Source organism: Eretmochelys imbricata, chromosome 9 (genome assembly GCF_965152235.1).
Source record: "Eretmochelys imbricata isolate rEreImb1 chromosome 9, rEreImb1.hap1, whole genome shotgun sequence".
Taxonomy (NCBI): Eukaryota; Metazoa; Chordata; order Testudines; family Cheloniidae; genus Eretmochelys; species Eretmochelys imbricata.
The window spans coordinates 47,965,262-47,979,572 of record NC_135580.1 but is presented as its reverse complement, the minus strand read 5'-3'; the positions used below and the strand labels follow the sequence as shown (position 1 = coordinate 47,979,572).

Sequence of the window (14,311 nt, the reverse complement as noted above, 5' to 3'; positions counted from 1 at the left end):
CTTTCTGGTTGGTAAAATACCGGATAACACAGCTTTTACTGTATTAACAACAAAAGAGAAGGAATGCAAGCCAAAATAGGGCAAGACCAGGCTGAAGAATATTTGGATAAGATAGGTGTATTCAAGTCACTGGAGCCTGAAGAAGTTCATCCTTGGGAATTTAAGGAACTAACTGAAGCAATCTCAGAACTGTTTAACAGTTGTCTTTGAGAATTCATGGAGGACAGGTGAGGTCCTAGTAGACTGGAGAAGGGCAAGTGGTATCTTTAAAAGGGAAACAAAGAGGACCCAGGGAATTATGGAACAGTCAGTCTAACTACAATACCTGGAAGTATACTAGAACAAATTATTAAACAATCAGGGTGTAAGCACCTAGAGGATAATAGATTTATAGGGAATAGCCAGCATGGATTTGTCAAGAACAATCATGCCATACCAGCCTAATTTCCTTCTTTGACCAAATTACTGGTGTAGTGGATAGGAGGGATGTGCAGTAGATGTGATATCTTTGTTTTAGTAAGGTGTTTCACACTGTTCTACATGACATTCTCATAACCAAACTAAGGAATTGTGGTCTAAATGAAATTACTATAAGGTGAGTGCACAGTTGATTGAAAGACTATATTCAGAGTAGCTATCAATAATTTGCTGTCAAACTGAAAGGGCATATCTAGTGGGGTCCTGGAGGGTCAATCCTGGTGTAGTACTATTCAGTACTTTCATTAATTACTTCAATAATGGAGTGGAGAGAGTGCTTATAAAATTTGCAGATGGCATCAAGTTGGGATGGGATGCCAGTACTCTAGAGAACAGGATTAGAATTCAAAATGACCTTGACAGATTGGAGAATAGATCTGAAATCAACAATATGAAATTCAGTAAAGACAAGTGGAAAGTACTACACTGAGGAAGGAAAAAATCAAATGCACAAGTACAAAATGGGGAATAACTGGCTAGGTAGTGTTCCTGCTGAAAGGGAGCTGTGGGTTATAGTGCATTACAAATTGAATGAGTTGTATGTGATGCAGTTGTGAAAAAGGCTAATATCACTCTGGGGTGTTTTAGCAGGAGTGTTGTATGTAAGAGGTGAGAGAGAACTGTTTCAGCACTGATAGGGCCTTACATGGAGATTGTATCCAATTCTGGGTGCCATGCTTTAGGAACTATATTGTGCATATATTGGAGAGAATCCAGAGGAGAGCAATAAAAATGATAAAAGGTTTAAAGACTGGGCATATTTAGTCCTGAACAAAGACGACTAAGGGGGTGCCTGATAAGTCTTCAAATATGTTCATGGTTGTTATAATCTGCAGCAAGGGAGATTTAGGTTAGATATTAGGAAAATATTTCTAAATATAAAGGTAGTTAAGTTCTGGAATAGGCTTCCAAGGGTGGTTGTGGAATCCCCATCATTGGAGGTTTTGAAGAACAGGTTCGACCAGCGGTTCTCAAACTGTGGGCCACAACCCCATTTTAATGGGGTCTCAAGGGCTGGTGTTAGACTTGCAGGTACCTGAGGCCAAAGCTGATGCCTGAGAGCTTCAGACCTGGTTTCAGGGCTCAGGTTACAGGTCCCCTACCTGGGGCTGAAGCCCTTGGGCTTCGACTTTGCCCCTCCACTCCCTCCCTCCCCCCAGGGGGCAGTGGGGCTTGGGGAGGCTCAGGCTTCAGTCCTCCCCTCCTGAGATTGTGTAGTAATTTTTGTTGTCAGAAGGCGGTTGCAGTGCAGTGGAGTTTGAGAATCCCGGATTAGACCAACACCTGTATAGGTTTACATGGTCCTCCCTTAGCGCAGGGGGCTGGACTTGATGACCTCTTGAGATTACTTCTAGCCCTAAATTTCTGTGATTCTATGAAAGTTTGATGGAGCATGAAGCCAGGCTTGTGGGAGGTCAAGTATATATATATTTTCAAACGTATATTAGTTTTGTGAAGTTTATTAGTTTATATCTTTTGAGAGTTACAAATAATAAACTTTACAAAACCATGCAGCATTTACTTACTCTCCTGAGGCTAGGTTCATGCTCCAGCAGGTGTTCATGGGTGGGGTGATATCTTTAGCATTAGTGATGGAGAGTTGCGTCCCAATGGAAGCCAAGAATCAGAATGAATCTGAACATCTTCAGGTCTTTTTTAGAAGAAGAAAAATTTTAGTGTAAAACTTTCAAAAGCTTGGGCTCTTAAGTCACAGTAAGTGCTTTTGAAAACTTTACCCTTGAATTTTAGAAATGGATTTAGAACTCTCCTTCCATTTGGCTATTGGGATATTCTGTATATATTGATCCAGAGGAAGGAATATTGTAAAAATAAACTATAGATTCTTTAAGGAAACTTAAAAAATTGGTGCTACCAAATAGCAATAAATATTATTTGCAGTTTTAGTTGGAATTGCACCACTTTGACACTAAAATAATCACTGTTGCATATGCAGAACATAGCAAAATGGGTGGTGATCAGATTATATTAATATACACTATTGCTTTTAACATCACATCAACTATGAAAGTTTACACAGGTTTATACCTCAGAAAATTAGAGGCTATGGAGTTTTTTACTTGTAAATCATTAATTTGAGTGTAGCGTATGTAACGTAACAAAAGTCACATCAGACAGCTGTTGTCTTTTTAAATGAGTTCACTGTTTCAGTCCCACTTCTTTGTGGGGTGGTGTCCACATCAGGAAAAGCATCATACCAATTATTCTTGTTTGTGATCTTAGAAGGGGTTCCAAGAAATGTACAGCTCTTTCACCCCTAAAGATAGTTCTTTTGACTTAAGGAGCAGACACAATCTGCAGACATGTTTGGAAGCGATAATCTAAAAATGTTTAAAATACTAAAATTATCTAATGATTGCAGGACATTTTATAATGCTTAAAATTGTTTATTTTGGTATTGTTTTAGACTAACAGGTAAAGTAGGGCTTCCAAAAAAAGAAAATCCATGGGGTGTAGAAGAATAATTGTGAGACCAGGCCATCTTCTTATGCTGTGGTGGATAGCATTTCCTGATGTGCTTGTAGGGAGAAATTTAATTATACCTCAACAGAATGTTGTTGCTATGCTGGTGCCATTGTTTGGTAAGCAGGGTTTCTTTTTAATAATAATAAAAAAAAAATAGTCCTGGGATTTTTTCCTCTACTGCTGTAGGGTATCTGTGAAGCCAATCCATTCCAATTGTTGGATTTATTTTATCCATCTCAAACTCTATTTTATGTCTGGTGGAGTGATATGATTGCACAGGTGTAGATTCTGTCCATTTTAATTTTGTTCCTCCTCTGCTTTGTTCTAGGCTGCGAGCTCTGTCCAGTGGCGGGAGCGTGACATCGCCTCCCCTTTCTCCTGCTTTGCCAAAGTACAAGCTAGCAGATTATCGCTATGGGAGAGAAGAAATGTTAGCACTTTTCCTAAAGGATAATAAGGTGTGTGTGGGGGGGAGGGGAGGATAGGAAGAAGGCTTGTCTGTAATCTCAAAATCTTGTAATTATGGAAAGAGGTCTCTCTGTACGATGTGTGCCCAAGTTGTTTTTTTTAAATGCGTATTCCTTAGTGGAGAACAAAAGTGCAGGTTCTTTATATATGTCCATGTGGTTCTCTCTCTAGGTGCACATGTGCACCATACATATGAGATTGGAATCTTTTGGCCAGAAGTGTTCATAGGGGGCATGCCTGTAACATGTCCTAGTGTCCCTTCTTCCCACTTGAGGGGACAAAGGGTGGAGCAAACCCAGCTGCCCTTAGTTCTTACCACTCCTGACAGCAAGATGGAACTTAGTAGTGTATATCTACTATCCTGCAGCCCTGCTCTTCTAGTTAGGGTTTTAGAGTTTTTGTTAGTGTAGTTACTGTAGCTATGGGCCTTGGCCTGTTGGCAAGAAATTAAATCATGCACCTACTCTGGTCAGTGATCATTCCACTTTGGCATTGTGCTTTCAATGACACCTCCTTTGGTACTGATACCCTTGGTTCTGCCTCGCTTGGTACTGTCCTTCCCAGCTCCTAAAAATCTTGTCATTATGCCAGCATCCATTACTCAGTCAGTGGCAGTAACAGGCTTCTGTCAGTACCAGAACCAAAGATGTTCAGACTTACAAAATTGTTATCCCCCACGCTCCTCTGGAGTCCCTCTTTCTGATTTATAGACGTATATCCCAGTCTCCTCAGCCTCTATCAACACCTGAGGTTGGCTGCACTGTATGAGGAAGTGTGTTCCTATCTCTTCTTTGTCAGATCATAATAGGGAACCTTCTCCTAGATTTGTCCCTCAATCTGCAGTGTCTATGAATAGAAGTCCAAAAGGAAGTCTAGAGGGCACTCTTTTCATTGACACCAAAAAAGGCATGGGTTGGACAGAATCCAAAGGCCTATGGCAGGGGTCACCAAACTTTGAGACGAGGGCCATATTAGATTTTTGAAGGGGCTTCGCGGGCCGAAGCGACTGTGGAAAAAATTAAATATATACAAAATCGTTTAAAAAAAGAAATATTATTTTGGGATTAGTGAGAAGTATGGTACTGATGTTTTACTGACAAAATTTCATTTAGCTGTGGTTCAAAGTTAGCGTTCCCTATCATCAAAATTGATTGTACATGTTCATCAAAGTCGATTTGTCAGTGGATTTCACATATTTCATCATCAAAAATGTTTTTTCATACACAATAAGTAGTGCCAAACACTGACATTAATCCACGGACAAAGTTTTTTATGTGAGCATATTGATGACTTGGCAGGCATTTATAGAAGTCTACCAGATTTCCTTCCTTATATTTGTTCTTCAACAAGTCATTGGATTGCAGGTCAGTCACTTCCATTTGAAGTTCAGGTGGCAGTTTTTCGAGATCGCAATCAAATGGGTTTTGGAAGATCTGTATTTCTCCTGCATTCACATCAAGGTCAGAGAAACGCTCCTGGAACTGTAGTTTCAGATCAGAAATGATTTCTTGTGCAAGCCTAGTTGGGAATCGTGATTCAGTTTCTTGGTTGAACTTTTCACAACATGTAAAATGAGTTGAACAGTCCATCATCAGTTGGGACTCGAAAAGAACTAGTTTTTGCCTGAAAGCTTTTACCTGGGTGTACAGGTCACAGATAAGCCCGTTTTCCCCTTGTAGTCTAAGATTGAAGTCATTCATATGCTTGGTCAAGTCTACAAAAAGAGCTAATTTCCAAAGCCATTCATTGTTTTAGAGTAAAGGTAGAGGTCGTTTTTTCTTTTGTTTGGTTTTTTTTTAAATTTAAGAACATTTCAGTTTCAGTTCTAAGCTCGAAAAATCACGACAAAACCTTTCCACAGCTAAGCCATCGAACTGAAGTGTGTTAGGGCAAATCGTGATATTCTGATTCTATTTCCACCAGAAATGCTTGGAACTGACAATAGTTAAGTGTATGCGAGTGAATAAAATTCATGGTTGAAACTACGGGTTCCATAACACATGACACATCCAAATATTTCCTGCACTATGCTTGCTGATGAAGAATACAATGAAGAATCATAGGCTTGGGACATCCCACACTTTCACAAGCTTTGTAGATTTGTCCAACCAAACCTTTTTTTGAACCACACATGTTTCTACCTCCATCGGTTGTAATGCACTTCAGTTGTTTCCATTGCAAGTAATATTGAGAAAGTGACTTTTCAACTTCTTCGAAAATCTCTTCACCTGTGGTTGTTCCATGCATGCTATGCACAGAAGCTAGTTCTTCCGTAACTTCAAAGTTACTGCTGACCCCGCAAATAAACAACAGCAGCTGTGAAGTATCGGCAACATTGGTTGACTTGTCAAGTGCGAGGGAAAACCACTCAAACTTCTTAGCCTTTTCATTCAGCTGGAAAATTATATTACTGCCAGTGTCCTCAATTCTGCGAGCAACTGTTTTCGCCGAAAGACTAATTGTCTTAAATAAATATACTTTTTCTGGGCATATTTCTTCGGCTGCTTGAATCATACGTATTTTAACTAGCTCGCCATCAGTAAATGGTTTTGCTAATAGGAGTGCCACTCGGAAGCTGGCTCTTGTTGCAGCTTCGTTCTCAGTTTTCTTCTTAAATGTAAACTGTTGTGATGATAGGCAACATTTCATGGATTCTAATTTATCTGAACGTAGCTTTCCTGTAAATTTAGAGTAGTTCGACAAGTGCTTGGTTTCATGTCCATGAAGGTTGTATTCTTTTAGCACTGCGATGGTTTCGTTACATATTAAACACGATGCTTTACTACCTGATTCGGTAACAAAATAGTCCACACTCCATTGTTCTTTAAACACTCGACATTCAGAATCAACCTTTCTCTTCTGTCCTTTTCCCGACATAATCGCCCCAATAGCAACGGACTTAAATACAACGAATATACGTTTGTCACTAGTCTGACATGTGCTAAGACAAAAACCGAGGGCAACAACAATGACTCATCACGCATCTGGTTTCTTCTGCTGCTACTAACCTACCTATTGTGTGCTCATCGGCTCTGCGACCCTGGCAGGAATGCAGTGACGTCATGAAGTTCCACCACGGCTCTGGGGTTTCCACTGCTGGCCCCTTGCCAGCCAGGGTCCCGCCACTGGCCCCACCCAGCGTCCGCTGCTGGCCTGGATGAAGAAACCCAGGCTGGCAGCGGGCTGAGACACCGGTTGGCAGGAGCCCGCAGCGGGAACCCCAGAGCTCAGCCCGCCGCTGTTCTGGGATTCCTGCCGCGGGCTCCTGCCAGCCGGGGTCCCGCCACCTGATGCGATGTTGGTTGCGGTGCCGGACAAATGGGTCCACGGGCCGTAGTTTGGAGACCCCTGGCCTATGGGAATCCTTAGGGCCTGTGAGTGACTCCACCTTAGTATCATATACCATACCTGGTGTCATGCAAACCTGGCCTTCCTGGCCACTTTGGAACCCTAAAACTCTACTTTCTAGACCTCAGTCATCGAAAGTTCCTTTGTCTCATCACAGGTCTCTTTCTACAAGGCCTTCTGGAGCACTATAAGCACCTCATGTTGTGAAGCATATGGCCAAAAATGAGGAGGGTCGGGAAGAATATCTACCTCCTGCAGTACCTGTAGTCATCCCATGGACCTTCCTGGATACAGATGTTAAGCCTAATTTACCATCTGCAATTGATAATTTTAAGGCTTTTCAAGACCTGTTAAAACACATAGCAGATACCTTGGACATTGGGAGTGGCCCAAGGAAGTCAATAAATTATTCAACATGTTGCATCCCACAATATCAGGCAGGTTATCCACACCACATATGAAGTTATTTTCAAACCTGCCAAGGACCAGGAAATCACTGGTCTCCAGCCTTGCAACTTTACTCTTCAATCAACTTTCAGGTTCTTATAGTAAATTTATTACTTTGACAGTGACTTATGTCTACCTCTGGTAGGATAAGATCTCCCATTTTGCAGATAAACTACCTCAGGACTCTATGGAGGAGCTGAGGTCCATTCTTACTGACTGCCAAGACGTTGCAGGCTGCTCTAGATGTGAGAGCTGCGTCTACTTCTATTACCATATTGAATCTTAATGGCTGAAATAATCGGATGTACTGAAAGAGTTAGGGTCACTGTTGAGGATGTGCCATTTGAAGGTTCTGACTTAATTCTAACATGGATGAAGTGTGACATTCTTTGAAGAATTCCAGGACAATTCTTTGCTCCCTGGGCCTTTATTCTCCAGCTTGGAGAAGGAGAGAGGACAAACCTCAAAGATAGTGCTCATATTACCAGCAGAAATCTGCTGAGCTTCACAGAAAGAGACCCCTTCTTCCAGCAAAGAAGCAATTCAGCCCGCTTTTCAGCTACCACTCAGGTTGCATCTGGATTCAGACAGTAAGTTAGACAAGTTTAGTCAAGAACCCTGGGCTGATCTGACTGGATGTATGCCCACACTGCCTCCCCACTCTACTGTTTGGCAGCTGCTTTTTTTTATTTATTGGAGGTCTGAACTGGAATTGCTATGGACCATTGGGTTCTAGTAGTCGTCAACAAAGGATTTTGGTCCAGTTTGAGCCCTTGCCAGCCCCCATGCCCTTCAAATCTAGCACTCCTCAAGGACCCCTCTCAAGAGATGCAGTTCAGACAAGAGGTGGACTCCCTTCTATAGCTTGGAGTAGTGGAGGAGGTGCTTCTCAAGTGTGTGTGTGGGGTGGGGGGGGGTTATCCCAAAGAAGAAAGGAGGATGGCTTCTCATTCAGACCTCAGCAAGTTCATCCATTGTTGGATGAAAGAGAGTCACTCTAGGTATTCATAATACCTTCTGTAGATCTTCAAGTTTAGTTTGCAACTCTTGACTTCCTGTATGCATATTTCTGTGTCTGTCCATCCAGTAGGCAGTTAATACCTTGTTTTCTAGTGTGAAGCTCATGCTTACCTGCACGGAGTTCTGCCTGTAAGACTTTCCATGGCAACAGAAACGTTTAGCAAGTTACCAGCAGCTCACCTATCCATACCTTGAAGAATGGCTGATTGAAGACAAATCTCTTCAGAAGATACCCAGCTCAATAAGAATAGTCCTCAAGCTCTTTACCTCAGTGAGACTCAATGCAAACCATGAGAAATCCACTTTCTTTCCTGACTCAGACGATTTGAGTTTAGGACCACTCCTATGAACTCTAAAACAGCAAGAGCCTGAAGAGATTCTGTGCCATTGTGGGCATCATCTCAGAATTGAAGTGTCCTCCCCAGACTTCAGTGTGAGACTGCTTCAGCTTATTAGGTCACAGGGCAACTTGCGCTTTAATGATGCTGCATTCAAATTGTCACGTTTTTCCCCTGTAGAGATGGTTGAAGTCTGTTTTATCAGCCCAGCAGATACAGCATAGACTTATAGGTTTTAGTCTCTCCAGAATTGCTATCCTTTCTAGTCTCATACAAGGATCCATAAGAAATCTGCTAGGGCATACTTTTTGCTTCACACCTCCTTACCTCGAATGGGGTAATGGATGCTTCTCAGAAAGGATGTGGAGCTCACATAGGTCATATACAGATGCAGGATCTTTGGTCCCCAAAAGAATCTCATATTCATATAACATGCTGAAGCTGAAAGCCATACGTTTAGCATGTAGAGCTTTCATGATCTTCCTCCAGGGAGCCATGATTCAAACTCTAAAAGATGGTACTACAGCGATGCGCACTATGTCTCCAGAGAATGGAGAGTGAGATAATCTCTTCTGTCAGGAGATAATACATTTATGGAAGTAGTGCATACAACATTAGATTACTTCCACAGCTGTATTTACCAGATTATCCCTACAGGAAGTAGTCCAAGAATGGGCTTTCAAGGATTCTGTCCTCCAGCAAATCTTCCTCTAATGGGGACCCTCTTTCTTAGACTTAATTGTCACCAACTTAAAGAAAGTGTCAAATGTTTTGCTGCAGAGGAGGTTACCTCCCAGACATGTTTCCAATCCTGTAGGTGAGGGATGTTGAAATGGATCTTTAATGGCCCACAGCTGGGCAGATTATTACCAGTATCAGTGAAAATTTGGATTCAATTTGCTCAATGCACAGCAGTTTGAGAGAGAATTACACAAGCAATAAAAGGTTATATAATCTTCCTAATAAGCTTCAGTTCCCCAAGCATATACCCTCAGTAACTGTGACGCTCTGTACCTCGGGGGGACACCCTACACCCCAATGTTTATCTTTATAAAATGATTGTGTGGTATCCAATGCAAAGTTGGTCATGTTGGGTGTCTTTGGAAGGCTCATAATGCACCGAGCATGGTTGTTATAGTGATGTTATAGTAATTGTTACAGTAATGTTATACTAAGGTTCTAGGTTATGATTTCATGCATATAGTTAGGAGGCTGAAAATGTATCCTCATGGCTTAAAGTAAGCCCATGCAAAAACTCTCCAAGAACAGAGAGGCAGTTCACACCTCTTCAGGGCATGGATGGGACAAACCCAGCCCAGCCTCACAGGAACAATGGACGCTGGCTTAGGCAGCAACAAAAGAATCTGTTAGACCCTTGAGGGAGTTACCCCCTTCCTTTGGGCAGTTTGGGACTGCAATGAAGTAATGCTTACCTGACTCTGAAGGAGGTGGGGGGGCAAAGCCAAGAGGAAAGAAAGGACATGATAAAAGGGAGAGACATTTTGCCATGCTCTCTCTCTCACCTACATCTACAGATGCCACCACAATCAAGCGTCTGAAATGCTGATCAAAGGGGAAAGCCTGACTGAAAAGTAACTAGCCAGCCTGTGGTGAGAAGCATCTAAGTTTTTTAAGGACATTGAAAATGTTAAGATCATCTTAGAATGCATTTTGCTTTTATTTCATTTGACCAAATCTGACTTGTTATGCTTTGACTATAATCACTTAAATCTACTTTTATAGTTAATAAATCTGTTTGTTCATTCTACCTGAAGCAGTGCATTTGGTTTGCAGTGTGTCAGAGACTCCCCTTGGGAGAACAAGCCTGGTACATATCAATTTCTTTGTTAAATTGACAAATTTATATAAGCTTGCAGCATCCAGTGGGCATAACTGGACACTGCAAGACTGAGGTTCCCAGGGTTGTGTCTTGGATTGGAGGTACTGGCTAGTGTAAATCGTTGCAAGTAGCTGGGAGCAGCTTATAAGCCAGAGGCTGTGCGTGAACAGCCCAGGAGTGGGGGTTCTCACAGCAGAGCAGGTTAAGGCTGGCTCCCAGAGTCAAGGATTGGAGAGGCCTAGCATATCACCGGTCCAGATAACACCAGAGGGGAACGTCACAGTAACTTTATTGGTCCTACACGGTATCCTGATTGGCAAACCAAGCAGATATAGCTACCAGTCCTAGATGGAGTCTTCTTTTCTTCTCAAGTACTTGGTCTGTTAAATGTCCCTCGAAGCAGTGTCTTGGTTACCCTGAGGTTCTCTGGTTCAAAAGTCCTACAAAAGTCTCTTGTAGCAAGGAGTTGATTACCCTGAGACCCTGTCTTACAGTGTTACGGACCTCTTCAGATGTTAATAGAGGAACTAAGAACTATATGATATTCTGAACATTTATACCGTTGCTCTCAAAGGAGTCACATGTCCTCGAAATCTGCCCTGTGGGCATTCCATGTCTGGTTTTTCTAATTAATATTTTAGAAGGGACTGCAAGACAAAGACCGAAGATCAGTTGATGTTTGCCTTCTCATCAATCATTCATTCACTTGAGCTCTTAGTGTGGTGCCATCCTAAAGGGTAATTTTTACCTGGGTCATTCAGTACCAATCTCATTAATCACACATTTTCTGCGTTTTCTTTACTCGGTGAGCTGGCCATCAGCTGACATGAAAACACACACACAGGTAGAGCCTCTGTTTAACCATTCAAATGCAATTTCAGCAGTCTCAGTAAATTTCCATACCAAATGTCCAATGCTAAGAGATCCCTGCTCCCAGAATCCTGTAGCAAATTCAGATGTACCAAGCCGTACCAAACTCATGTTCTCCGCATTCATTTATATGAATCACAGCAATTCATAATTCAGCAACATCCCAACAAGGGACCTGATATATACTCTTCCATGATCCCTTGAATTCCCAGCGTCTTCAGAAAAATGAGACCAGACAAGGCCTTACCAATGATAGCCTCAGTATTTGTAGTCCTGACCCGATACACCTCCGGATGCAGCCTCCAGTTGCTCTACCAGACTTGTCAGATGTTATTTCCCAAGATCAGGGCCAAATCCTGCCCCCAGTCCTTCATCTCTGCATCTGACCATATGCACAATTGCTAGCTGAGCGTTATGAACAGAAGGTGCTTTTCTGAAGTGCCAGGACGCTCTTATTCAAAGAAAAAAGGCTTCTACAAGGCTAACATAGATTAAAGTGGTAAAGACTACTATCCAAGCTCCTCAGCATTTGCTAGATGTCACTGTCTAGTAGTGTTTTGGGCTATTTATTATCTTGGAAGCAAACAGTTCTCTCCATTAGCTCAATTAGAATCCACTTAGCTGCAATTAGAGCACCTCACCCTTCTATTTAAGGTCACACTGTCTTTTCACATTCCATAGTTATGAAGTCAGTGAAAGGTATGGTCCATAGTTTTCCTTTACTTGGCAGCCCCTCTCTTTTCTAAAATCTTAAATATTGTCTTTCTGGCCCTGATGGATCCCTCCTTTGATCCTTTGCAGTCTTGTTCGCTACCACCTTTGACTAACAGGGTGAGCAAGATCCAAGTGTTGATGGCAAAGCCTCCTTATGCTTTATTGTATAAGGATAACATGACTCTCAGACCTCACCCAAAGTAGTCTCAGATTTACTTTTGGATCAGTTCATATCCTGGTATTTTTAGCTATACTGCATTTGACTCCTGGAGAGATTTAAGTCTCATACACTGGACATGTTGATCACACTATCATAACTCCCTCAGTAGGAAAAAACTCTTCTGCAAGTCACCCAGGCTTTTTGTATCCTTTGGGACTAGATGTAAGGAGACAGGCCGTTTTGACTCAAACTGTCATCCCAGTTAGTATCTAATTGTATAAAGATCTGTATGAACTGTCTAAATTAATTCATCCTCTTGCATTATGGTGTGCATGAGTAGAGCCCAAGCAGCTTCATCTGCATGCGTGAGATTTTTACAGGGCAGCTACCTGAAGTTCACTACACACATTCACACGCTATATTACTCTCTAGTTGCCAGATTAGATGTCCAATTTGGTAGGGCCTGCAGTCTCTCTGTTCAAACAGGACTCCTAGCATCGACTTCCTTAGAGAGAACTGCTAGATAGTTATCAAAAGTGGGATCCACATGGCCAAATACTTGAAGAATGAATAATTGCTTTCTCAACAGTAACTGTGTGGTTCTTTGAGCTGTTTTGTCCATATGGATCCCATGACCTGTCCTCCTTCCCTGTTAAAATGGAGTGCTTCAGTACTATGATTCTGTATTGACAAAGGACCTGAGGGGCAGTTGGTCTTGCTTCACCTCTGATGTCCTTGGGTGAGGGGTATGAGGACATGCAGGGCACAGGTATCGCCCCAGTGGACGCTGCTGGCAAAAAAGAATCCGTTTGCATGTGCATGGGGTGCATGTACACCTGGAGTAGCATCCACACAGACAAAATATCTAAGAACCACACTTTACAGTAAAATAAATAATTGTTCTTTTGGCTGGCTGTATTCATGGATGTTGGCTTCCAGAACCCTGGAGAAAGACAGGTGGGTATTGAACAGAGAGAGGAGTTTTTTTGGTGGAGATTAGAAGGTGCCTAGTGCCATCTCTGGAATGTGTATACCGGGGTGTAATGCTTGATCTGTAGTGTAGCTCTTAACATGCTATCTTCCTTGCAGATACCTTCAGACCTTCTGGATAAGGAGTTTCAACCTATTTTACAGGAGGAGCCCCTCCCACCACTGGCACTTGTACCTTTTACAGAAGAAGAACAGGTTGGTATCTGCAGATGTTTAGGAGATGATTTTGTGAAAAATGAATCTGAATAACTAAGAACATTCTGTGGACTGGGGCTAGACTAATGGCTGATTACAAATAGGCTGTATTTATATCTGAAAATATAAGATTAAGGTTGGGAAGGGTTAAGACTGGGAGACTTGAGCAAAGAGCTCTATAAGAGAGCCCTGTGTTGGCATAGAGTCCAGGTTCCTGGCATCAAAACCCAGTTGGCATCCTATATTGTTTAAGCAGGATCCCTTTGTTCATCATTCTGCTATAAATAGCGGGCATCCCCTAGCTGATCTGGTAATCCAAAATTATCAGAAGCTTCCAAGAAATGAGTCTGAGATTTATGTAGCTTTTTGTAGGACCCTGTCTCTGAGTTCACAGAATTTTCAGATCAGTAGAATAGCAGTTAAAAGAAAAATGAGAGAAGTTTTAATGCTAATTTACCATTTTGGTGATTGCATGGCTGCTGATTCTTCAAGTGTCCTCTGCCTATTCATGCTCATGAGATGCAGCTCCGATGGTGGAACTTTTCAATAGCATTGCCTATGGAAAGACACTTGCTCTCCCTCCTGGCCCTCCCTTTACTGTTCCTGAACATTCTGAGGGTAAGGCTGTAAAAGAGGGCATGTTGCTCTGGCAATTTCTCTTCCAGCTGCCACGCTGACAAATCAGTAACTGCTCTAGGCCCTTGGCCTGGATCCTTGGCTTAGATCAATGCCTTCTGTACACTTTTAGCATTCATAATAGGTTAGATCTTAGTGTAAATAGTAAAGTTTTAACATTTTAGTGATAGGTTTTCTTTTATTCTTTTTTTTTTTGCCCCTAAGTAGTAGTTTAGTGATTAGAGTGTTGGTTCAGTGATTAGGATCCAGTGGTGGATCCAAAGATGAAGAGGCCTCTTGTCCCACTGTTTTTTCTGGCATTTGAACCTAATACAAGATGCTTAG

The 14,311-nt window shown here is 42.0% G+C and overlaps 1 protein-coding gene across 3 annotated transcripts in view; it reads left to right on the top strand.

Moving 5' to 3' along the window:
• GIGYF2 (GRB10 interacting GYF protein 2) overlaps window positions 1–14,311 on the top strand; it is a 148,926-nt gene that overhangs the window by 19,285 nt on the left and 115,330 nt on the right. For all 3 annotated transcript variants that reach the window (XR_013347177.1, XM_077827171.1, XM_077827170.1), the window contains exons 3-4: window positions 3,290–3,419; window positions 13,256–13,351. Coding sequence is in view for 2 of the 3 variants with exons in the window: in XM_077827171.1 (XP_077683297.1) it covers window positions 3,290–3,419; window positions 13,256–13,351 (226 nt within the window). In the remaining variant the exon portion in view is untranslated. The remainder of the gene's footprint in view (window positions 1–3,289; window positions 3,420–13,255; window positions 13,352–14,311) is intronic.